The sequence below is a fragment of the Felis catus genome, chromosome C1, assembly GCF_018350175.1.
Source record: "Felis catus isolate Fca126 chromosome C1, F.catus_Fca126_mat1.0, whole genome shotgun sequence".
Taxonomy (NCBI): domain Eukaryota; kingdom Metazoa; phylum Chordata; class Mammalia; order Carnivora; family Felidae; genus Felis; species Felis catus.
The window spans coordinates 37,164,827-37,186,621 of NC_058375.1; the positions used below are offsets into that span (position 1 = coordinate 37,164,827).

General features: G+C 49.1%; 3 protein-coding genes across 13 annotated transcripts in view; 1 reads left to right on the plus strand and 2 right to left on the minus strand.

Moving 5' to 3' along the window:
* CYP4B1 (cytochrome P450 family 4 subfamily B member 1) overlaps positions 1-10,323 on the plus strand; it is a 63,652-nt gene extending 53,329 nt beyond the window's left edge. For 3 of the 7 annotated variants that reach the window (XM_011284815.4, XM_019836940.3, XM_011284813.4), the window contains exons 2-12: positions 2,535-2,676; positions 2,860-2,904; positions 3,448-3,575; positions 4,381-4,505; positions 4,822-4,973; positions 5,127-5,233; positions 5,935-6,125; positions 8,321-8,454; positions 9,253-9,317; positions 9,418-9,500; positions 9,929-10,323. In XM_011284815.4, the coding sequence (XP_011283117.1) occupies positions 2,535-2,676; positions 2,860-2,904; positions 3,448-3,575; positions 4,381-4,505; positions 4,822-4,973; positions 5,127-5,233; positions 5,935-6,125; positions 8,321-8,454; positions 9,253-9,317; positions 9,418-9,500; positions 9,929-10,112 (1,356 nt within the window). In that variant the 3' untranslated portion in view covers positions 10,113-10,323. The other 4 variants (XM_045035763.1, XM_045035762.1, XM_019836938.3 and 1 more) reach the window with 4 other exon arrangements.
* A 2,587-nt stretch (positions 10,324-12,910) lies between these two features.
* Positions 12,911-17,186, minus strand: LOC111559047 (cytochrome P450 4A12A-like). 2 transcript variants are annotated; one of them, XM_023249633.2, is made up of 3 exons: positions 16,484-17,185; positions 16,258-16,334; positions 12,911-13,894 (listed from the first exon to the last, which is right to left on the minus strand). In XM_023249633.2, the coding sequence occupies exons 1-3, from the start codon at positions 16,535-16,537 to the stop codon at positions 13,726-13,728; spliced, it is 300 nt and encodes a 99-aa protein (XP_023105401.2). In that variant the 5' UTR covers positions 16,538-17,185; the 3' UTR covers positions 12,911-13,725. The 2 variants fall into 2 exon arrangements, with proteins under 2 accessions (XP_023105401.2, XP_044891709.1); XM_045035774.1 differs by having other exon boundaries at positions 16,258-17,186.
* Positions 17,187-17,224: 38 nt separating this feature from the next.
* Positions 17,225-21,469, minus strand: LOC102902186 (cytochrome P450 4A11-like). Of its 4 annotated transcripts, XM_045035771.1 has the most exons (6): positions 21,275-21,469; positions 19,223-19,347; positions 18,701-18,759; positions 18,148-18,358; positions 17,878-18,061; positions 17,225-17,781 (listed from the first exon to the last, which is right to left on the minus strand). In XM_045035771.1, the coding sequence occupies exons 1-6, from the start codon at positions 21,275-21,277 to the stop codon at positions 17,713-17,715; spliced, it is 651 nt and encodes a 216-aa protein (XP_044891706.1). In that variant the 5' UTR covers positions 21,278-21,469; the 3' UTR covers positions 17,225-17,712. The 4 variants fall into 4 exon arrangements, with proteins under 4 accessions (XP_044891706.1, XP_044891708.1, XP_044891707.1 ...); XM_045035773.1 differs by lacking the exon at positions 18,701-18,759; XM_045035772.1 differs by lacking the exon at positions 18,701-18,759 and having other exon boundaries at positions 17,225-18,061.
* Positions 21,470-21,795: the final 326 nt, after the last annotated feature.

Consider the following 21,795-nt stretch of genomic DNA (forward strand, 5'->3'; position numbering starts at 1 on the left):
TCCTGGGGCTGGAGCTCATCCTCGGTGCTGAAGACAGGGAATTATTGGAGGCATAGCACAGGCTTTGGAACTGAAAGACCTGGACTTGAGGATTGTGTGACTTTGGGCAAGGCTCACCATCACTTCTTAGCCAATATGTGGTGGCTGGGAGAGTCATGGTGACCCATGTGAATCTCACCCAAGTCCCTCTGCTCCTTCTGTTGAGCCAAGGATCTCTTCTGAGTTGTGTGTTCACAGCCATTCACATGTGTTCACATGCACATTTGTGGTAGTACACTTGTCTCTGAAAAGGAGGATAGAGAATGAAGTCACCTATTTGTCACTAGGGTGGGGGGGAAATTGTCTCTCTACCCCGTGGACCATTACATACCCCTCCAATCTCCTGATGACTCTGTGCTTAGCCCCATGGAGTTTGTGTAAATCTAATCCATTTTCTTAAACTGATTTTTTATGGTTATTTCATAGATGCTGCCTCATCTCAATTGTTGTTAGTTCTTCTTGGTAGATATTTCTAATCTTTTAGCTTTGAATATACAGTTTTGGTGTCCTTGGTACTGGTTAGGGTTTATGCACATGCTTAGTGCTGCCCAGTCTTGTGGGGAGAGGTAGTGACCAAGAGGTGGGGTGGGGGAGGACTGAGACTAGAGCACCCATGGACCCCTAAGGATGTCCACCCTAGAGAGGAGCCGGTCTGGGGAATCTGGCCCCCACTTTCCAATCCCAGGACGTTCCTGGGCAGTGGGAGCCTGTGGCCCCAGATACTAGAGTGGACACTAACAGAGAACGCCACAGGCAGTTACCAGGTTTCCAAGGGAATGGAGATGGAGGGTATAACTCAAGCTCAACTTCCCATGTGACTCGGGACAAGGATTAATCCTTTATCCATGGGTGGAAGTATCGTAGGGCATGTTCAGAATGAATTCTTTAGTGTAGTTTGGGGGCGTTTGGGAGTAGGATATGGCAGGAGATGCAGGGAGGAGGAAGATGTTGGGGAAAGATAGGCTTGAAGGGGAGGTAACTACAAGTCGAGGGCTTACCTTGTGCAGGATCCAGTGCCGGGTCCTTCCATATAATATATCAGTTAAGGGCTTTAAATGCCGCATGACCTCAACAAATAACACATGCCCTGCATGATTTAATTAATACCAAAAAAATCCTATAAGGTAAGTTATCATTCCCATTTTACAGATGAGAAGAGTAAGATTCAGAAAGCCTAAAGATGTTGCCCAAGTTCACACATCTAAAAATAGGGGAAATCAATATCAAGCCCAGATCTTCCAAGCTCCAAAGATTGCAGGCTGTGAAGTCAGCTTTCCTTAGTTCACATTCCAGCTCCCCAATTAGCTATAACTATACCTCCTCACAAACTCTGGAGCTCAAACTTTATTCTGAGACCCGTGTGCAGGCCACTGAAGGGTTTTAAGTATATCTCTGAAAGACTGCCTCTGAATAGGGGAAAATGGATAAGTACATAATGGTACATCACTATAGTGGAATACCATATAATTGAAATAGCTAAAAATATTGAGGGACAGTTAAATGCATGAGTTTGAAAAGAAGGACAAAATATGTTAAATGAAAAAGGCAGGTTTCAGAAAAGTACATTTATATAAAGCACGTCTGGTTGAGTAGTTGTAGCTAGAAAATCCCCCAAAGAGCACACACCACCCTCTAGATAACCTCTCCAACCTCATCTCAGGCCACTGTCCCACTGAGGGGCAGCTCCTGGAAGACACCACATTCCCCCTGCCCCAGAGCATTTGTGCTTGCTGTTTGCTCTACTGGGAGTGTTCCTTCCTTACTCTTTGCACTGCTGGCTCCTTGTTATCCTTTGGTTTTCACCTTGAGTGTCCTCTCCAACAAGAGGCCATCCTGGATCTACCTGTCTAAGCAGATTAGTCTGTTCTCATAGCACTGTTAAGTCTTTCTCATAAGACTGTGTTTGTTCCCTTGTTACACTTACTACTATCTGTATTCATTCTACTTGTTGTTTACTTGAATATTATCAGTGTTCCCCATAGAATGAAAGGGTAGAACCATGTCTGTCCCATCCCCTGGGACGTCTAGACAGTGTCCTGCCTATAGTAGGACCTCAGTACAAATGTGTTGAATGACATAGCAGGGGCAGAATCGAGCAGACTTCTGCATTGCACAGCAAGCTGGTATTATCTTTCTAAACTATCTTTCTAAACTATGAAAAAGTTTAATGCTCAAAAGCATTTGCTTTTTGTGAGCAGTATAGACAGAGTGTTGGTGACAGGCACCAGATGGAAGCAGGTTGGCTAGTTTGGGATTGTTAAGCTAAACCACGTATAGTAAGAGTGTGCTTAGACTTACAGCAGTGGCTCTGGGACTGGAGAGGGGACTGAGCCCAGAGATATATAGGACTGTGACTGGCTGGCAGAGGAATGCAGGAGGAGGGGAGGATGCTCCAAGGGTCTCTCTGGGAAGCCTCCTCTCTTCCTGCCCAGGGACTTAAGGCCTGGCTGGTGATAGTGTTCCCTGAATGTTTTGCTCTTCTTTAACTATTTCAGATCCAGAAGACAGGGAGCCTGGACAAGGTGGTGTCCTGGGCCCACCAGTTCCCTTATGCCCACCCACTCTGGCTTGGACAGTTCCTTGGCTTCCTGAACATCTATGAGCCTGATTATGTCAAGGCTGTGTATAGCCGAGGAGGTGAGGCCTCCCAGGAGAGGGTGGGGTTTCCTGAGAGCAAAGGGCTCAGAGCTCCAAGTGGGGAGGAATCCTGGGGTCTGCACCTTACGTCTGGGCAGCTGAGGTCCACATCCTATTGATTAATAAGCCTTTTTCGGGTATCTCCTAGTTTTTGCATGACCCGATCTTCTCTTTCTCCTTCAGATCCCAAGGCTGCGGACGTGTATGATTTCTTCCTCCAGTGGATTGGTGAGTGGGCACTTGCTTTCTCTGACCTTAGTGCTGGGTTACCAGGATCCTTCCCTGTCCCATCCCTCTCTGTCCTGTGCCCACTCAGTCTTTTCTCATCCATGGGAACACCTGGCTCCCAAGTGCCCCTCCCAAGCTCAGCTGCTCAGTGGGGACACAGGGGAAGAGGCAGGATAGCTCCTAGCTGGCTGGGGAAGTGGGGCTCGGGCATCTTCTCCTGCTGGGTATGTCCTCTTCCATGGACAGGCGTAGCAAGGGCTTTGGAAAATACATGAGTCTGAGAAACAGCTTCCTGGAATAGGTGGCCCTGGAGTGGGATCCTAGGAGATTTTATTGGTGGTGCTGGCCAGGCAAAAGCCTGAGGAGGGAGTGATGGTAGGGCCAAGCTGGTTTCATCAGAGGCTGCAAACACTGGGTGGCTAGAAGGCAGAGCTGTTGGGACAGGAGTCTGGGTAAGGAGGACTGGGGTGGGAGCCCCAAGCTGCCAGGTGTGGGACAGGATCTTGTAGATGACCAGCTTCCCCTCTGCCATCTTTCACCCAGGGAAAGGCTTGCTGGTCCTCCATGGGCCCAAGTGGTATGAGCACCGCAAGCTGCTCACACCTGGCTTCCACTATGATGTGCTGAAACCCTACGTGGCTGTGTTCAACAACTCCACGCACGCCATGCTGGTGAGGTCCCAGTGCCAGGCTCCTGGAGGCTATGGCTACCTCCTCCCCACTCCCAAGCTTTCCTGGGGCAGGGCCATGAGGAGAATTGCTAAGACCCCAAAGGCCTGTACTGCCTATAATAGCAGTGCCAAGCCCTGCTGTGCCTGATACCTGCTGTGTGCTGGGTTCTGATCAAGTGCTGAGGCTCCAAGTAGTTGGGCAGCTCTGGCCCTGTCTCCACTGGGAAATCCAGGCATCCCTCTTCCTAGAACAAAGGGCTTCTGTGAGGCCCCAGTAGGGATCCTCCTGTAGCAGACTGGAGGGATACCTATATCTGAGAATATTAGGAAGGTCTTTCATATCTGGAAAGTGCTTCCTTCTCATTCTCTGCCTACCACAACTATCTAAAATAATGTCATTAGCAACTCATCTCTGAAAGGGATGCCAAAGATCAGGGATCAGGCTCTGACTCTCAGGGATGGGTAATCCCTAGAAGTTACCCGGGCTAGTCTTTCCCCTCGTAGGAAACTCCTCGCTAGCATCACTGCAGGCCTGACTTATACACAGACTGTGCTGAGGAGCTCCCCACCTCTCAGCCCTCCTTTTCCCTTTATGTAGGCTCTCTGGCTCAGTGTCTGTATGTGCTGCCTCCTGGTCCTACCCTAGCCTGAAGCCCCTACCTGCCCTGCACCCCTACATTCCAGCAGGATGGAGGCCAGGCCAGGGACTTGGTTCATGGGAGAGAGGATAGGCTGTGCGTCCTGGAGGACAGGGGTGGGGGTGCCCAGCTGACCCCCTGACATTACCTTCCATTTCTGGGCTCCAGGACAAGTGGGAAGAAAAGGCTCGTGAGGATAAGAGCTTTGACATCTTCTGTGATGTGGGCCACATGGCGCTGGACTCACTCATGAAGTGCACCTTTGGCAAAGGAAACAGCGGTCTCAGTCACAGGTCCGGGGGTACTTGGGGCTGACCACAGTCTCTATCTACCCAGGCCAGCTCAGTGGGGAGTGTTGGCAGGACTCTAGGGCCCTGGTTTGAGAGGACATAGGGTCCTGCCCTAGGAAGCCCCAGCTTGGGCATAGGTGGAGGCAACTGGGCCTTGCCCAAAGTTAGAAGACAGATTCTTCCTTTGGTGGAGAGGCTTAATGGCAGGGAGAGGAAGGGTGAGAAGCATGTGGTTGGGGCTGGATTCTGGAATGGAATTGCCCCAGGCAACTCTGTGGGTCACAGCCTGAGCACTCCTGCCCACTCTTCTACTGTGTAGGGACAATAGCTACTACCTGGCGGTCAGTGACCTCACTCTGCTGATGCAGCAGCGCATCGAGTCCTTCCAGTACCATAATGACTTCATCTACTGGCTCACCCCACACGGCCGACGCTTCCTGCGGGCCTGCCAGGAAGCCCACGACCACACAGGTGGGCATTTCCCACAGGACCCAACCACAGGAAGCCAAGGGTCCAGTCTAGCTCCTCTAGGCCCATCTGGGACCTCTGCCATTGCAGAATTTCAACCCCCCTTCAGGCAGAGAATGGGTCCCCAGGCAGTGACACTCTCTGCTCCTGGCCCAGACCAGGTCATCAAAGAACGAAAGGCAGCCCTGCAGGATGAGAAAGAGCAGGAGAAGATCCAGAACCAGAGGCACCTGGACTTCCTAGATATTCTTCTGGGGGCTCGGGTGAGTGAGTGTGCAGTGGGCCACCCCCACCCGAGAACTTGTACCAGAGGGGTCAAGCCCCTCCCTTGGACAGCAGCAGGGGCTGGTAAGCACTTTCCTTCTCTTTCCCCAGCAAATATGACCTGCTCCTTGTCTTATGACACACATCAGAAAAAACTCATAGATGGGAAGCTGTGGCAGTGGGGAGAGATGTAGTAGCAGGAAGCCTGGGTCATATGTTAGAAGTCCAAAGACCAATTCTAGCCTTCTAAGACTCTGAAGAGTCTTTCCTTCCTTCCTTTCCTTCCTTTCTTCCTTCCTTTATTCATCCCCTCTACAAACTCACTAACCCCTACCCTGGGTTAGTTCTTGTGTGGAAGATGAGAAAGACCTGGCCTTGCATCCAGACACTTATAGTCTAGTGGAGGAGACAGGAGGTGGACAGTGACAAAGATCTCTTCCTCTGCCAGGTGGCATTCTGAGCAGAATTGACTGTCAGGGCTGAGTAAGGTCACTTGGGCAGAGGGATCAGAGAAGGTTTCCTGGAGTAGGAGGCATCCAAACCATGCCTGGGATAGGAATCTGGGGGAAGGTCTCAACTCCCAGTCTGAAAAGGAGTTTTCCTTCCCTCCCTTGGACCTTCATTTGACAGCTGTTATGATGTCTTCTTGATACCTGTCTCAAATACGTTGAGCTGTCCCATCATGCCTTCCCTAACCTAGGATGAAAGTGGGATCAAGTTGTCCGATGCAGAACTGCGGGCTGAAGTGGATACATTCATGTTTGAAGGCCATGACACCACCACCAGTGGCATCTCCTGGTTTCTCTATTGCATGGCCCTGTACCCGGAGCACCAGAGTCGTTGCCGGGAGGAGGTCTGTGAGATCCTTGGGGACCGGGACTCCTTCCAGTGGTGAGTGAGGCTGTGGCTGAGCACAGTGTCTTGCTTCCCTGTCCCAGCAATAAGTTGAGCCTATGCTGTCTGGTGTCATCTTCAGATGATGCAGGGGGGCCATCCTGGAAACTAGGTGAGGGTGGTGGCCATTGTCCTGTTCCTTCCAGTGCTGTGGCTTTCAGGGGGGGACCTCTGCAGACACATCCCTCAGCTCCTTCTCCCATAGTGCAGCCTTTTTCAGGTTGAGATGCCACCAGGAGGCCGATTTTTGGTGTACTGACTGCCTCTGCTGGCAGAACCTGACTACCCTTCTGGGGTGCTGGATGGAACAGTGGGGGCCAGCTGCCGGGAGATAGGAGGGAACTGAGGATGGATATAGCCAGACCCTGGGGAGCTGACCACATCCCTCCCACCTGCCTTTGGATGGTTATGTGCAGCCTCTACACTCCTCTGGTGAAAGAGAAAAGCCTGTTTCCCAAACCCCACCACTTAAAATCTTTCAATTGTTCTCTGTTTCTTGATTCAAATTTGAACTCATTGACATGACACTGACAGATGCTGACCTCTTTGCAGGTCATCTCTGGGATTCTCCCACAGGCCCTTCTCTCCCTCCCCCCTCCCCCTCAGGCCTTGGCCTTCTGTCAGCCACCTTAACTTTCTCTCTGGCTCCTGGGGTACCTCCAACGTGGGGTTAGGCACAGAGCATAGCATAGCAAATGCTCCGTCAGTGGGAGAGACTTTAGATTCACCGGAAGGAGACTGACCTATATTTCAGGATCTGAGATTTGATGTCTCCACTATATACTTTTACCAGACAGATGTTGGAAACCTCCCAGGGTGTCCAGCCATGTGCCAGGTGCTTCTGGGGGTGCGGCTGGGAAGAGAAGGAAAAGGAGCCAAGTTGTTGCCATTAGGAGGTTTTTAGAAAGTTGAACCAAATAACCAAAAGCTAGAGAGAAAACACAGAATGGAGTAAGATTGAGTGGCCCATGTTGAGAGCAGAGGAATCAGAAGGAGTGGGGCTTGGACTGACTTTCTTTTTTTTTTTAATTAATTTATTTATTGAGAGAGGGAGAGGGAGACAGAGAGAGACAGAGAGAGAGGGAGAGAGAGAGAGAGAGAACAAGAACAAGTAGGGGAGGGGCAGAGAGAGAAGGAAAGAGAGAATCCAATGCAGGGCTCAAACCCATGAACTGTGAGATCATGACCTGAGCCAAAATCAAGAGTCAGAGGCTTAACTGATTGAGCCACCCAGATGCCACTTGAGTTGGCTTTCTAAGGAGGGGTGACACTCAGGCAAAGGAAGAAAGAAACAGGCATTTAGGTGGTATAACAACATGAACATGGCTTGGAGGCAGGGAGTTAAAATATTTATTTATTTTATTTTCACTTCATTTCAGTTAGAACTTGAAGCAACTTACAGGACACTTATTCAATACAAGTAATAAAACACAAATGAAAAAATTATTACTGGTATATAATACTTTGTTAATGTTAATTGAAAATATCTTATCCCGGTGTGTAACCTGCCATTTCATCTCCTCCAAGGTATCTCTTGATGAATACAAGTTCCTGGTTTTAACAAAGTCAAGTATATCTAAAAAAAATGAGGACCTGGCCAAAAAAAAATCCTTAGGGTTTGGGGCTCTCTAATAAAGTGCTGCCTAGTGATCATGGTTGGACCACATTTGTGTGTGAGCTTCCTGGTAGAAAAGAGGAAAAGAGAAATACAATTTTTGTTTTTGAACTGAGCTTGTCATAGTTTATGCATTTATTTCTTCATTCAACCAATGTATATCAGCCCTTGTTTTCTTCTACCTCAGCTCCACAGGGGAAACCAAGTGGAACCTAAAGAATTGTCCTTTATGGGGCTTTTGTGGGGCCTTGAGAGACACAGGAGTGCCTGTCTTTGATGGCTGGATACACATACAACTCTAGGGTTCTGTGCCTTCCTTTTCTAGCAGCAATGAGGGAGGGATGGAGAAAAGTGGAATCAGAAAAAAAGAAAAAGAAAAAAAGGAAAAGTGGAGCCAGAACCCCTGGGTCCAAGTGGCTACCCCATTCCAGTCTGGTGTAGACACTTGAAGCATTTATGTCCCTCTCCCTGTTGGATGTGTGATGGTGGTTAAGGTGGAAAGGTGGGGCTGGAGCCTGCCTTCCTGTGGAACCCCATTGCTTCCCATCCCCAGAAAGCTTGGTTGTATTGCCGGTAGGGATGATCTGGGGAAGATGACCTACTTGACCATGTGCATCAAGGAGAGCCTTCGCCTCTACCCACCTGTGCCCCAGGTGTACCGCCAGCTCAGCAAGCCTGTCAACTTTGTGGATGGCCGCTCTCTACCTGCAGGTGAGATGGAATGGATTGGGGATGGAACTGGAGTCCTTGTGGATGCTTCTCTGATACTCTCTGTCACTTTGGTCAAATCTTTGCACCAATGGGGAAGAGCTCAAGCTTTGTGTTTGGCCTTGGTCCAAATCCTGGTTCTATAATGTATGGATAAATCTCTACCTTGAGCCTCTGTTTCCTCTTCTGTAAAGCAGGGGCAAGAAGAGTATTTGCCTTACAAGGTTGTTGTCAAGGTTAAAGAGACAGTATTCATCAGGGATGTCATGTACCACTATGTAGGTTGTGTCCTGAACAACTTCAGGAAGCACCATTCACATAGACAATGGTGATGTGCATTCCACAACCTGTGCAGCTGTATGTAGTAGCTTCGTAAGGAGTGTTTAACTCTGTATCCGGCACACAACATGCACCTGATGAATGGTAGGTGTTACTATTGATAGCATAAGGTTATGAATAGTAACTTCCCTCAAGCATCAATTATTTGAAAGTAGAAAGTGTTGTAATAGTCCTTGCCTGTCCTATCTCATGGTAAGGTGGGTTCAGTCCTCCTTTTTCCTCTCTCCATTCCACAATGTCTGTGTCGGGTGCTTGTGTCCAGTGCTGGGACTGGAGGAAGTAGATATGATCATCAAAAGCACTTTTATGTCTTGAACGTGGTGATGAACCCTCCATCACTGGCAGTGCTCAGGCGGGGGCTCGTGCCCAGTTAGAAGAATACTAGGGGATTCTGGCCCTGTGAGGAGGTGGGCATGGCTCTCTGAGGACCACCTAGCTACCAAGCCTCTACTCTGCCCACAGGCAGCCTGATCTCTCTGCACATCTATGCCCTCCACAGGAACAGCTCAGTGTGGCCTGACTCTGAGGTACCCCATCCCCGGGCCTGGAGGTCAGATGGGGTGGGAGGCTATGGAGGTCACCCTCTCCAGCACCTGACAGATATTTAAACAAGGCTTGTCTTCTTAGGTCTTTGACCCTCTGCGCTTTACTCCTGAGAATGTGGCCACACGCCACCCCTTTGCTTTCATGCCCTTCTCTGCTGGGCCCAGGTAAGGAGAGGACCAATGTCCCCAGGCCCTCAGGACTGGGGAGGGGAGAATGGAAGATGTTGTGGGTAAAGCATCATTTTGGGGAATTCTGTGATAAGGGAGCTGCCACTGGGTTTTGGGTGATCCTAAAGCAGAGTAAATTCCAGGGACTTTCTTCTTTCCATTAGCATATTCATGTTCCTGGCAGGTGGTGGGCTGGCTGAGTCATTCCAAGAGAAGCCCCCAAACCAGAACTCCCAATGTGAATCTATCCGGTCTGGGACCCTCACTGTGCTCCCAAGATCTGTTGCCTGTGTCCAAGTCAATCAATTGATCAGCCAGTTATCCATCCACAAATAGTTATTGGCTTTTGTTGGCCACTAAGAGTTTTGGACTTTCTCACTCTTGACACACCATAGTCTGATGCCACCTTGTGCTGCTCATGGTAGGAACTGCATCGGGCAGCAGTTTGCCATGAATGAGATGAAGGTGGTCACGGCCCTCTGCTTGCTCCGCTTTGAGTTCGCCCTGGACCCCTTGCAGCCCCCCATCAAGATGCCCCAGCTAATCCTGCGCTCCAAGAATGGAATCCACCTCCGCCTGAAGCCTCTGCACCTGGGCTCTGGGAAGTAGCTCTGCCTAGGGTAGGGCCCCAGACAGCCCAGACTGTGGCCTCTCCTTGGGCTGGATCATAGAATCTCCCAAGCTGGATCATAGAATAGCTATGGCTCCCTGTCTTTGGGAGGCTTACAGTTTAGAAGGGGAGCAGGCACCCACATAAACAGTCACCTGGAGGGCAGTGACATGTAAGCATGTGTGTCAATAAATGTTTATTATGTGTGTATTCTAAACCTCATTCATTCAACAAACATATGATGAGCACATACTTGCTTCTAGGATCTCCCTTTATCTCCTATAATTGACAGTCTTTCTAGAATGTAGCAGAAACTTACATGCCAGCCCTGATGATGCAGTGAATGCAATGGAAACTTTGTCTTGGGATTCATGATTCTGATCCAGCACTCACCTACTCCACGTGAAAGAGGGATGGCTTTGAGGACTTTCCCCCTCACTGAGATGTATTTCTCTGCTTAACTGTGTGTGTGTGTGTGTGTGTGTGCGTGTGTGTGCATCTGTGTGTGTGTGTGTGTGTGTGTGTGTGTAATATAACAGACATAAGGAAAAATTACCTAAACAAAAAATGTACAAGGCAATGAATTTCTAAAGGAAATTCCCAGGCAACTACCACTGAAATCAAGGAATATGGAACATGGTTTCCCAAGTGTATCTTCTGCCCCTCCTGAGACAGGTTTCTGTAGCACTCCAGCCATTGTCAGCATCTGTGTCACAGTCACCCAGTACTCTGAGTGTTCAGGCTTTTGCTGGAGAAAGCGGTAGAGTGGCATTAAAGAGGGGGGGCTTCCTGGAAGAGACAGTGCTTAAATCAAACCTTGAGGCAGGTGAGGTACAAAGGTACAAAGAATGGCTTTAGGGGAGGGCCTCAGACTGAGGGGGCCCCATGATGAATTAGAAATTCTTCTTCAGTATTCCCTGCGACAGCTGCCTGATGGGTGGGGTCACATATATCACCAGGGTTCAAGTTCTAAGGCCACTATTGAGTTCCAATCCAGGAATTAGACAACAGTGGAAGGGAGGACACTGGAGATGGAGGGGATGGATAAGAGAGGGGAATTCTAGCCCTGGGACTTGGGGATGTCTCCATGTTGCCCTGAGGATGTACCATATGGAGACACAACCTTCCTGCTATTGATGCTTCCCCTTCTTAAAAGAAGGCCACAGCCCTGGAAGTTTGGCTATGGGCCACCTGCTCACTCCTGCAAAGCCTTGTCAAGACCCAGACCTCCTTACCCACCTGAGCTGAGACCTCAGCTAGGGTGTCATCCATGCCACCAACTTCCCTCTCTGTCCTGCTTGTGGACAGACCCTTCTCTATGCAAGTAGAGGTAGCCATCACCAGAGAGTAGAACTCGGAGGTCATAATCACCTCTGGCCCATGGGTGGCACCCAAGTCTAAGACTTGTCTGCTTCCCTTATCTGTTTGGTTTGTCAGGAAACCTATGAGGAAGGACTGGAGGCGGCCCTTATCCTACTTCAACGTTAAGAGAAGGAAACTGCCAAGATGCCCATCAGAAAAAATCTTGAGATGAGGCCTTCTGACTTTGGACCCTCGTGACCAAGACTCCATAGGTGTATTGATTCTCTTGTTCTGAGAGTGTATGTCTGTGGGAAACAGAGCTGAGAGCTCCAAGCTTGACAGAAAGGGAAAGCTCCACGTGGCAAGGGAGGGCCGAGGCTGCAGAACAGTGGGCACCAAAGATGAACTCCACTTAATCTTTCTAGCCCTCCAAACACCCAGTGGCTTCCTATGACCCCTGGCATTTGTATGCACGTGTATGGGGTAGAGTATAGAGTGTGTGAGGAGTGCACACAGGTGTGGCTATACAGGTATGTGGCATGGGGATTGTGCATATGAGTGTGAACTCAGCCTGGGTTTCTTCTTTTGCCTAGAGGCAACAGGCTTACTTCTTGGTCACAATCATTAACATCAGTATAATCCTGTGGTCAGAGCATGTGTCCATGGCTGGCCACCCAGAATTCCAAGCTCCCATTATCTTGTACTCTCTGAGCCTCAGCCCCTCCCCTTCTGCACCACCTGATGCCAGGGAACCTTCCAGACTTCCTGTCCAGTGCCTTCCCAGCTTACTTTCCTGCCCCAACCCCTAGTCAAACACCAAGCATCCACTCTGTCCCTTCTCAAAGCAGGGCTGAACTAGCCCAGTGATCTAGAAAGCCAGGGGACAGAAAGGGAGGTCCTGGCTATAAGCACCAACTGGGGAAGAAGGCCCTTCAGGGAGGCAGAACGTAGCATCACACCATAGGCAGAGGCCTGCAAGGAAGTCTGTCTATGGCATCCAGGGGTCTGGCTAGGAATGGCAGGGGGTGGGATAGGAGGGAGATCTGTGTTTAGAACCAAGGAAAGAATGGGGGCTGGTTTGAGAGAGGTGGAGGAGGGCAAAGGAGGACCTGGGAACAGGGCCCAGGGTCAGGAGGACAAACCCCCAAGCAGTCACATAATGGAACAGGGTTGAAAAAGTCCCTCCCACTCAGGGTGGCAGACCAGAGATGCAAGGGACTGCCAAGGGGGTTGTCCTGTGGGAGAGATGCCACCTTCAATTTGCTGCTTGCTTGTCACATCCTTTGCCACTGGCCAATCCATTGGCCCACATGGTCTCCTACCAGTACTGCCTAGATAGCCAACCACTCCATGGCCTGATGCAATGGGACACATCCGGCCCTCCTGGGGTTCTGGCATCACAGAGCAGATATGACCCCACTTCCTTGTCTCCTCTGTCTTTCTCCCCCTTCTCTCTCTTTTCTTCATCTACTTCCAAGGGAAGACACACACTCCATACAACATTAAGAACTTTATTCCAGGGAGGAAAAAAGAAGAGGGTATATGAATAATGACAAACAAGAATGCAGGTAACACACAGGAAAGAGCTGGGAGCATGGACCAATAGCAATCACACAGAAACTAAGCAGGGTGAATGATGGTTCCCCAAGTCCATGTCCTGGAACCTGAGATAGGTCTGTTTTATCCGAGCAGGGCTATACAATCACAAAAACTTTATGGAAGAGAAGGTGATATGAATACAGAAGCAGAAAAACATTGAAAGATACTGCTGAATTTGAATATAGAGGAGGCTCCAGAAGCCAAAGATCACAAGGAATGCAGCTAGAGGCTGGAACAGGCAGAGGGGGATTCTCTCTTAAAGCCTGGAGGTAGTGTGACTGTACCAACTTCTTGGCCGTTTTCCAGCAAAATCAATTTTAGAATTTCAACTCCAGAACTGTAAGAGAACAAATTGATATTATTATAAGTCACTAAGGCTATGGTAAATTATTTTGGCAGCCAGAAAAAAATAATATAGGGACAACCAAACAGGTACAAAAGGAGAAAGACATACAGAGGAAAGCAAGGTAGGGGACAAGCAGGCATTGGGTTAAGTGGACAGGCAGGGATTCACATAGATAGGAAAAAGGTAAAAGATGAGTAAATAGGAAACCTGGCAAAGGGTGAGACAGAGAAGGTCAGACACTCTGATGGCAAGAGGAGGCTATCAGGGAGGCTGGAGGGGGACAGAAGACAGGAGACAGGGGAGACGGACAGGAAGACAGGATGGCAGGCGGGAGAGCCTCAGGACTCATCCTTGTCTGCACAGGGTTAGAGCAGCTTCCTGAGATGCAGGTGGATCCCATTCTTGGACTTCAACACAATTCTTGGCCAGGGAACAGGGACCCTGGAAGGATCTGGCACCAGCTCAAAGCGGAGCAGGGTCAGGGCCACCGCCACCTTCATCTCATTCATGGCAAACTGCTTCCCAATGCAGTTCCTGGGTCAGGGAGGGAAAAGGGAATGCAAAGTGGCCTCAATCCCCTTGCTGGGAACAGCACATGCAGAGCCCTCCTGCATGGACCCGGCCCCGATCCCTTTCCTTATAGGATACACACACATCTTGACCCAAGCCTTGCTTCACACTCTACCTCTGACCTTTGACAAAGCCTACAGTCTTCCAGGGCTAGCTCCTTCTCCTACCTCTGCTGTCAACAGGCCTGAAATCCTCTTACAAGGGGGTCAACCCCCTGAACCACCCAGGCAAGTCAAGTGATCACTACAACAGTTAATCAAATTATTTGCCCTCTCCATAAGCCATTTCTGATTTCATAAAGGGAAAGCCAGGATAGGGTACCATAGGGGATAGGCTGGGACACACTTCAGGCCTTAACCATCTGGGGAGCAATAGGGACCCAGATCCTCAGAGAAAGGACAAGGTGGAATTGTGTAAGGAAGTCAGAATGGAAACAGGGAAACATCCTGGAGGGGCAAGGCCTTAGCGATGCTCAACCTGCTACACCATCTGCCACCCAGTTTGGGTCTAGACTCCTGTCATCCCCTTGACCCCTCCTTCAACCAGCTGCTGTAGATATTAATTGTACTTGATAAAGCCTGCCATCCCTCAGGCTCCTCACCCAAGCTTTCCTGTCTCCTGCCTTCCCTTCCTGTCCTGAAGCCTCAGCCCAGTTCAGACCCTCCCAGGCCCTCCATCACAGCTAAGACATGTCCCTGTGCCTCAGCTGGCATGAAAACCCTCTCCTGCTTGTTGCCTCACTCACCTGTCATCTATCCAGCTCCACCTTCCAGCTCAGCTCCTGCTGATGAGATCCCTGAGAATACCTTCCCTCTACCTCTACCTGCCACGTGCTCAAGGTTAAGGGCAATGAAAGTTCACCCTCACCTCTGCTGCTGGCAGCACATCTGTATTCACAGACTGTGAAGTCACACTAGTGTTTTTTACTCAGGGACACATCACCTTCCATAATAGGACAGTTCCAGGTACACGGAATGTCCTACTGTGTGTTCAGTTAGTAAATGATGGAGTGAAAGAATAATGAATGAATGAATGATGTCTCTTTGAGTGGAGACATTTATCTATTGACTGTGAACTCTTAGAGGCAAGGGCAGTATCTTTCTCTGTGTTTCCAACTCCTAGAAGAGGACTTGGCATACATAGATAGGCTTAATTAGTAGTCTTATAACTGAATAATGTTTATTGAACTGAAAAAAACCCTGAATGGAATGAAATGAAATATGAGTAACTATTAGGTGTGAGCTAGGCTGGAGCTGTCTATCCCTCTCCTGTCTCTACGGGCAGCCATATGACTTGCACCAATGTCTAGGCTCAAATCCTACAGCGAGTATCTGGAAGAGTAGTTTGCTTAAAGCCTATTCTGTGAAAGTGGATTCACTATTTGAAGAACTCACAGATTTATGTATTCAGAAAATAACTTGTTTCTAGTAAATATTTACAAGGTTTATGGAGGTTACTATTTAGAGGACCATTTCAATAGCACTGGAGGATTTCAGAGCAGCCACTCTGGAGAATAGTCATCCAGCTCCACAGCCACTTCAAGTCTGCTTTATGTTTTACACACCAGGAACTTTGCAAATGCCATATACAAAGTGTCATCTACAAATTAGTGGGTTTTCTCTCAAAAGCAGTTGATTGTCCTCAATTTTGTGCTTTTGGCCAATGTTGACTATATAGATTCTGGGACTAAGATATATAAATCCCATTCGCATAAGGAATTTTGCTAGCTGGAAAAGTTGTCATGGTTATGTGAATATTAATGCAAAGTAAACATTTTGTTGGATTAGATTGCAAAAATAGAGAAGACAGGTATTGATGTGAGACATTGTTCAAATGACTACTCAAACCAATCATGTATATGACTTGACCATTTGTAACAGGAATCCATGGGAAATCCAAACCCAGGCAAATAGCATTGATACAGTGAGTGACAGATCAGTGAATTAGGTACAAAAAGCAGTGGGCTGGACTCACAATATAGGATGAGAGAAAATCATCTTTAGAAATTAGTAATAATTGAGAAAATCAAACATCTGAAATATTCTGATTATGAGAAATCATCCTCCTAAAGTGAGGAAAACACTGGAATACACTAAACTTTGGAACACCATGATACTGAGTTATAGTTGGCTATTGGGTAAGAGCATGGGTCAAAGACATCATGGCAGGTTGTGATTGCCACCTTTCCTTTGAACACAGAGACACACACCTTTTCCCAACACACAATCATAAAAGACCAGTAACTGCAAACATCACAGATGAACAGAACAGGTCATAAACATCAAATATATGCCTAGAACACCCCCATCCATGTTCAAGCACCTCACCTTGATCCTCCTGAGAAGGGCAGGAAAGCATGACTGTGTCGAGCAGAACCTGGTGCATACTGTGAAGGGTCAAACATCTGCAGAGGGAACACCAGGGACAGGACAGGTGTAGTCAAGTCTCTCTTTCCTATCAACCAACCACCACACAGACTACCCAGAAGTGGGATGGGGAAGATGGATGTGTCTGGAGAGATCATCCCATCCCCTCCTACCCAGGCCATCATACCTCTGGGTTTGGCCACACCTTTGGGTTGTGGTGAAGGCAATAAAAAGAGAGCATGAGTAAGAATCCTGTGGGACAGAAGACAAAAGACTGATCATACTCATGCCATGAGGAGCCATGTGCGTGCACAATGAGAGCCACTTCTCATCACTCCAAGTGGATTGATTGTGTGGCAAGGGAGGTGGGGCTTACATGGCAAAGCATATGTGAACATATTACTAGATAACCAGAACAGGTTGAGAAGCAGGAAAGAACTGGAGGCTTATGTTCTGGAGGAACTAAAGTGACAGACAACTCACATTTGTCAAGTACAATCTATGAGCCTTTGGGGAATATGCATGAACTTATCCATCCTCACAACAACCGTCCAATGAAGGTGCTCATATCTCCATTGTTCACATGAGGCACCTGAGCCTCAAGAAGCTAAGCTACTTGCTTATGACCACACAGTTAGAATGTGGCAGGGCTGGGATTCAGATCAGTGGTGAACCGAATGTTGGCCTCCAACCATGGCTGGGATCTCAGGTATGATCTTCAGCTTCTCTCTGCCACCAGCCTGAGGGCTCTCCAGATCCTGGACCATCTGAGCCATGACAGTGAATTTTTTTTTCAATGTTTATTTATTTTTGGGACAGAGAGAGACAGAGCATGAACGGGGGAGGGGCAGAGAGAGAGGGAGACACAGAATCGGAAACAGGCTCCAGGCTCTGAGCCATCAGCCCAGAGCCTGACGCGGGGCTCGAACTCACGGACCGCGAGATCGTGACCTGGCTGAAGTCGGACGCTTAACCGACTGCACCACCCAGGCGCCCCGACAGTGAATTTTTTTAATGTCTCTCAGTAACCTAGACCCCAAAAGGAAAGATAACATCTCCCCCTACTCCACCTGATTGTCTTTCAAGCATTCACATCTCAGGGAATTAGAATATTAGGGCAAAACCCAAAGCCACATTCAGAGGCTGCCATTTGTTTATTGAGTTTCTGCTGGATTTAAACTCTGTGCAAAGCACATCGTATACCTCACCCAAACTGCAAAGGAAGCATTGACTCTGAGGTGGAAACTAGTCTCAAAGACTTTCAGGAACTGCCTTGGGGTGTATAGATTTCTGACTTCCCATGTGTTCTTATTTAGTGAGTGTGGTGATGCTCATACCTTTGGGCAAGGACCGTCCATCAGGGAAGCTGATGGGCTTGTTGAGCTCTCTTCCAATGCCTGGAACTGGCGGATAGAGTCACAGTGCCTCCTTGATGCACATGGTGGTGTGCACATGCCTCCTTGATGCATCTGGTCTAGGTGGTCCCTGAAACAAAGCTATCCTGAAGGACAGGCAAGATGCTGGCAAGCAGGGAATTCTCTAAATGAGTGAGCAGGGGTCTCCCATCTCATGAGCACTCACCAGTGTGCTCATCTCCCAGAAGGCTCTGGACCTCTTCCCGGCACTGCTGTTGATGCTCAGGGTGTGTGGCCAGGGCATAGAGGATCCAGGAGATGCCACTGGCTGTGGTGTCATGGCCCTCAAACATGAACGTGTCCACTTCAGCACGGAGGTCCTTGTCAGACAAGCTGCTCCCGTCCTCCATCTGGGAAGACATGGAGACACAGCAGGGTTTGCCTCCCTCCTCCAAGCTTGTGGGCAAAGCCTCATGCCTCCCCTGCTCACACTCACTTTGCAAATTGGAGGATGTCCAGGAAGTCCAAGTGCCTCTTGCTCCTGACCTTCTCCAGCTCTCCCTCCTCCTGCAGCTGAGCCTTCTTCAGTGTGATCACTCCGTCTGTCCCAGAACAGTGTTCCCAGGCAGAGCTGAGAGCTCTTAAGTTCCCAGACACAGCCACGTCCCTTGGCCCACTTGCTGCTTGTATCCCAGCCTGGGTTCCAGCTGGATCAGGAGGAAAGTGGTAATGGGTGTGCATGTCAGGGTGAGAGCTGTGGCACCATGTGCTTGTGGGTTGGGTCGCCTCTCAACAGCACAGCCTGTAGAGACTCTGCTGGAATGCTGCTGGCAAGGGGTCTCACCCAACCTTCACCCATGTGCTGACATGTGTCAGCTCCTGCACAGCACTGGCATCCTAACACCTGCACCAGGGGGGTACCCAGTGTAGGTCTGTCCAAGCCCCTGGAGTAGCAGAGAGGAGACAGGGGTCTGCCTGAGTGTTTGGGGCCAGTTCCTTTGGGATGTGTCCAGTGAAGGAGTGGAGCTACCCAGGGGTCAGAGTCCAACCTGAGTGTTGATGGGCAAGCTGGCAGGCCTGGTGGTTCCAGCGGCCTTCAGGGGTCAGCCTGTAAATGATGTCATTCTGGTAGAGAGCATTCCACACTCAGGGAAAAAAAAACAGATTGCTCAGGTCTTGAATGGCCTGAATGTAGGACTGGGAGATCCTGAATGGGGAGGATGCAGAAGGGCCTGTGCGAGGGAGACATCTGCCCTAGAGTGGATTGGGCTGTGGGTGGAGGGTTCCTCAATCAGTGGGACAGGCAACCCGAGGCATTTTCCTTTTCTGTCTCATGCACTCAAAACCATCAGCCCATTTGTGTGATGGTAGCCAGGTTTTTCCCTATGACAGGGATCAGGGATCTGTGCCTAATTAACTTTGGTGTGGGCCGAATTTGATTGTGGCCTGGTGCTCTCTGCATAATGTGGCTGTTTGTGCTAGAAAACACCTAAGCTGCCCTACCTACCTCTCAGGATAAGTCCATGCCAGTTGGTAGGAAATAGGACCTGGTAGTTGAAGATTACACTGACCTGTCTGCTTGGTGGCTGCCTTGGTAGCTGAAGGCACACTTCATAATGGTGTCCAAGGTCATTAAGGAGACATGCTCAAAGATCTCCACATATGAGTTCTGTCTGATGAAGTCCTCCCATTTGTCCTGTGGTGGTGGGACATATTAATCCTCTACTCCTCCAGAAGGCCCATGTTGACAAGGCTAGACTCTCTTTCTGTCTCTGCAAATATTCTGATGAGATGTCTTCACTTTCTAAAGTGGATGTGTTTGGGGCTATTTGGAGCCATATGGCAAGTAAGTATTTCTAAAATGATTATTTCTCAGACGTATTTGTTACATAATTAATCATGATCTCTTATAGTCTGATGTAGGAGTAAGTTATGGCACTAACCATCTTTTAGCAGACAAGGAAACATTGTTCCCCAGGGCACAAAGGGGGAATCTTTCTGTCCTGTAGTTGATCTAACACGAGAAAAAGGTGAAGTTCCACATTAAGGGGCAAGTGTCAAAGTAGGAGAAAGGCTAAAGGGCCAGTACCAGGGTTCCTAAGGAAGGGATATCAGGGATCTCAATTCCTTTTGTTCAACAAAAGTCAGCCGAGCACAGTGAGAAATAAGGGTCCTGTTCAGAGATGATATTATTCCAGGACCAAGCCCCGGGGGTAGAGACCTGGTCTCCATTTCCCTCCATGGAGTGGCTAAAATCTATGTAGAAGCCTTTAGCCCAAGCCAAGAGCCCATTTCAGTGACATCCTTGGGATCTTACCCTGCCACTGAAGCTGCTACTGCCCAGGTCAGCCCGTGGTATCTTGTCCTAGCAGCTTTCAGGGGGATAGGCTACTTTTCCTATCCAAGCCAAAGACATGAAGTGGGGAGGAGAAGGACCCTCTATCCACCATGACTCTCTCTTCTGTGGGCAATGAGTACAGAGTGGCGAAAAGCTGGTGCCTGGGTACTTTCCTGTCCCATCAACTCTTGGGGAGCCCTGTCTCATGGTAAGGTACAAGTGCATGATTTGGGGGGGCATGCCTGATGAATATCTGAGGGAAACACCTGCCTGATAGTCTATTCTGTGAACTGTGCTGTGGGTATGAGTGTGCAGGTGAGGGTGGGATGGACTTATAAGCATCACACGGACAGAGTCAGCCATGAGACCCATGTAGGGCTTCAGGATGTCATAGTGGAAGGCTGGGGTCAGCCTTCTCCAGTGCTTCAACCATGACTGTCCATTCAACAGGAGCAAACCATACCCTGGGTCATAATGGGGGTGTGTGGGGAGGGGTATTCCCAGACATGTCCCGAGAATTTGGGAGTAACCAGTGTATGAGAAGGGCATCCTGGGCAAGTCAGGAAGGCCAATGCATATGAGGAGGGTGACTTCACAACAAATGGTCATGACAGCTGAGATCTCTTATAGTCTGTTGTAGGGTGTTTGTCATAGAAGGACTTTGGTGAAAAGTCAGGCAGAACATCATTGGCGAGGACTGCAAAGTGATGTGGAAGAAGCTGAGCTTCAGGAGGGCTCTCCCCACCATTAGGAAGGGGTGAGGGTTTTATCAGGAGAGAAATGGGGCTCCATTCAGACTTGAGGGGTGTGACTATGGTGCCAGTCACCTCTTGTTTAATCTGGGCTGAATGGATAGTTGTTGGCAAACCTAACCAGAAGGTGGACTTTAGTCCTGGTTCAATGTACTTAACTATCCAGGGAGCCAGGAGTCTGTAGAAGCCATGAGACTTTGGGTGTGAAAGGTAAGAGGGCATTGCAGGAAACTGAGGGGAATAAGGAAGGCAGGCTGCCCCCAGGAGGTGCAGTGGTCCAGGCCATGGGTCCCTATCCCTTCCTGAGGATTGTCAGCTGGTCAAGCCACCTCCCACTTGCCTCCCAGCCCTGACTCCCTTTCTTTCCAGATAATCACTGTGGGCTCAGGAGGGTAGACTCAGTGTCCACAGTACTGCCCTACCAGTCCAGGTAGGTGGATTGGGCAGAAACAAAAGTTCCATTTCATTGCCAAAGAAAAAACAGAATCTGTTTTTTCTGTAAGTTGTAGTGGCTCAGCCATCCCATTACTCACCATATGGAACAGTTAGAGGTGCCAAAGTCAGATCATCTTGTGTAGAAAATTGTCTTTCACTCTAGAATTATCTCAGTTTGATTAAAAAAGGAAAGAAAGAAGGCCAGAAGGTGAGCAGGGAGGAATGGAGGAAGGAAGGAAGGAAGGAAGGAAGGAAGGAAGGAAGGAAGGAAGGAAGGAGTGGAAGAAAGGAGGATTAAGGAGAGGAGAGGAGAGGAGAGGAGAGGAGAGGAGAGGAAAAGGAAGGGAAGGGAAGGGAAGGGAAGGGAAGGGAAGGGAAGGGAAGGGAAGGGAAGGGAAGGGAAGGAAAGGGAAGGGAAGGGAAGGAAACAGAGTTCGGTTTCAATAAATATTCAGCCTCATGCTGGTTGTGAGCAGGGAGGATGCTAGAGAGAGGATCAGGTATTGATTTCTGAGCCTCCAGTCTCTTCTACAATTTCACAGACCTGTGGGCATGTACCCAAGGGGCAAGAGCTGCTTCAGCAGTTATGAAGGTGTCCCCTCACCAGATCGTCCCAGGA

Bases quoted from the DNA above. Each gene is read 5' to 3' on its own strand.
- LOC111559047 (XM_045035774.1), bottom strand. From the start codon at position 16,481: ATGATGGCCTGGGTAGGAGGGGATGGGATGATCTCTCCAGACACATCC. The intron at 13,895-16,257 runs GTGAGGTGCTTG...TCCCTGACCCAG, and splicing joins CCCTTCTCAGGAGGATCAAG to GAACTGCATTGGGAAGCAGT.
- LOC102902186 (XM_045035770.1), bottom strand. The intron at 18,359-19,222 runs GTCAGTGTAATC...CTCCTGATCCAG, and splicing joins GGCAGCCACCAAGCAGACAG to CTGGAACCCAGGCTGGGATA. The intron at 17,782-17,877 runs GTGAGTGCTCAT...GCTTTGTTTCAG, and splicing joins TCTGGGAGATGAGCACACTG to GGACCACCTAGACCAGATGC.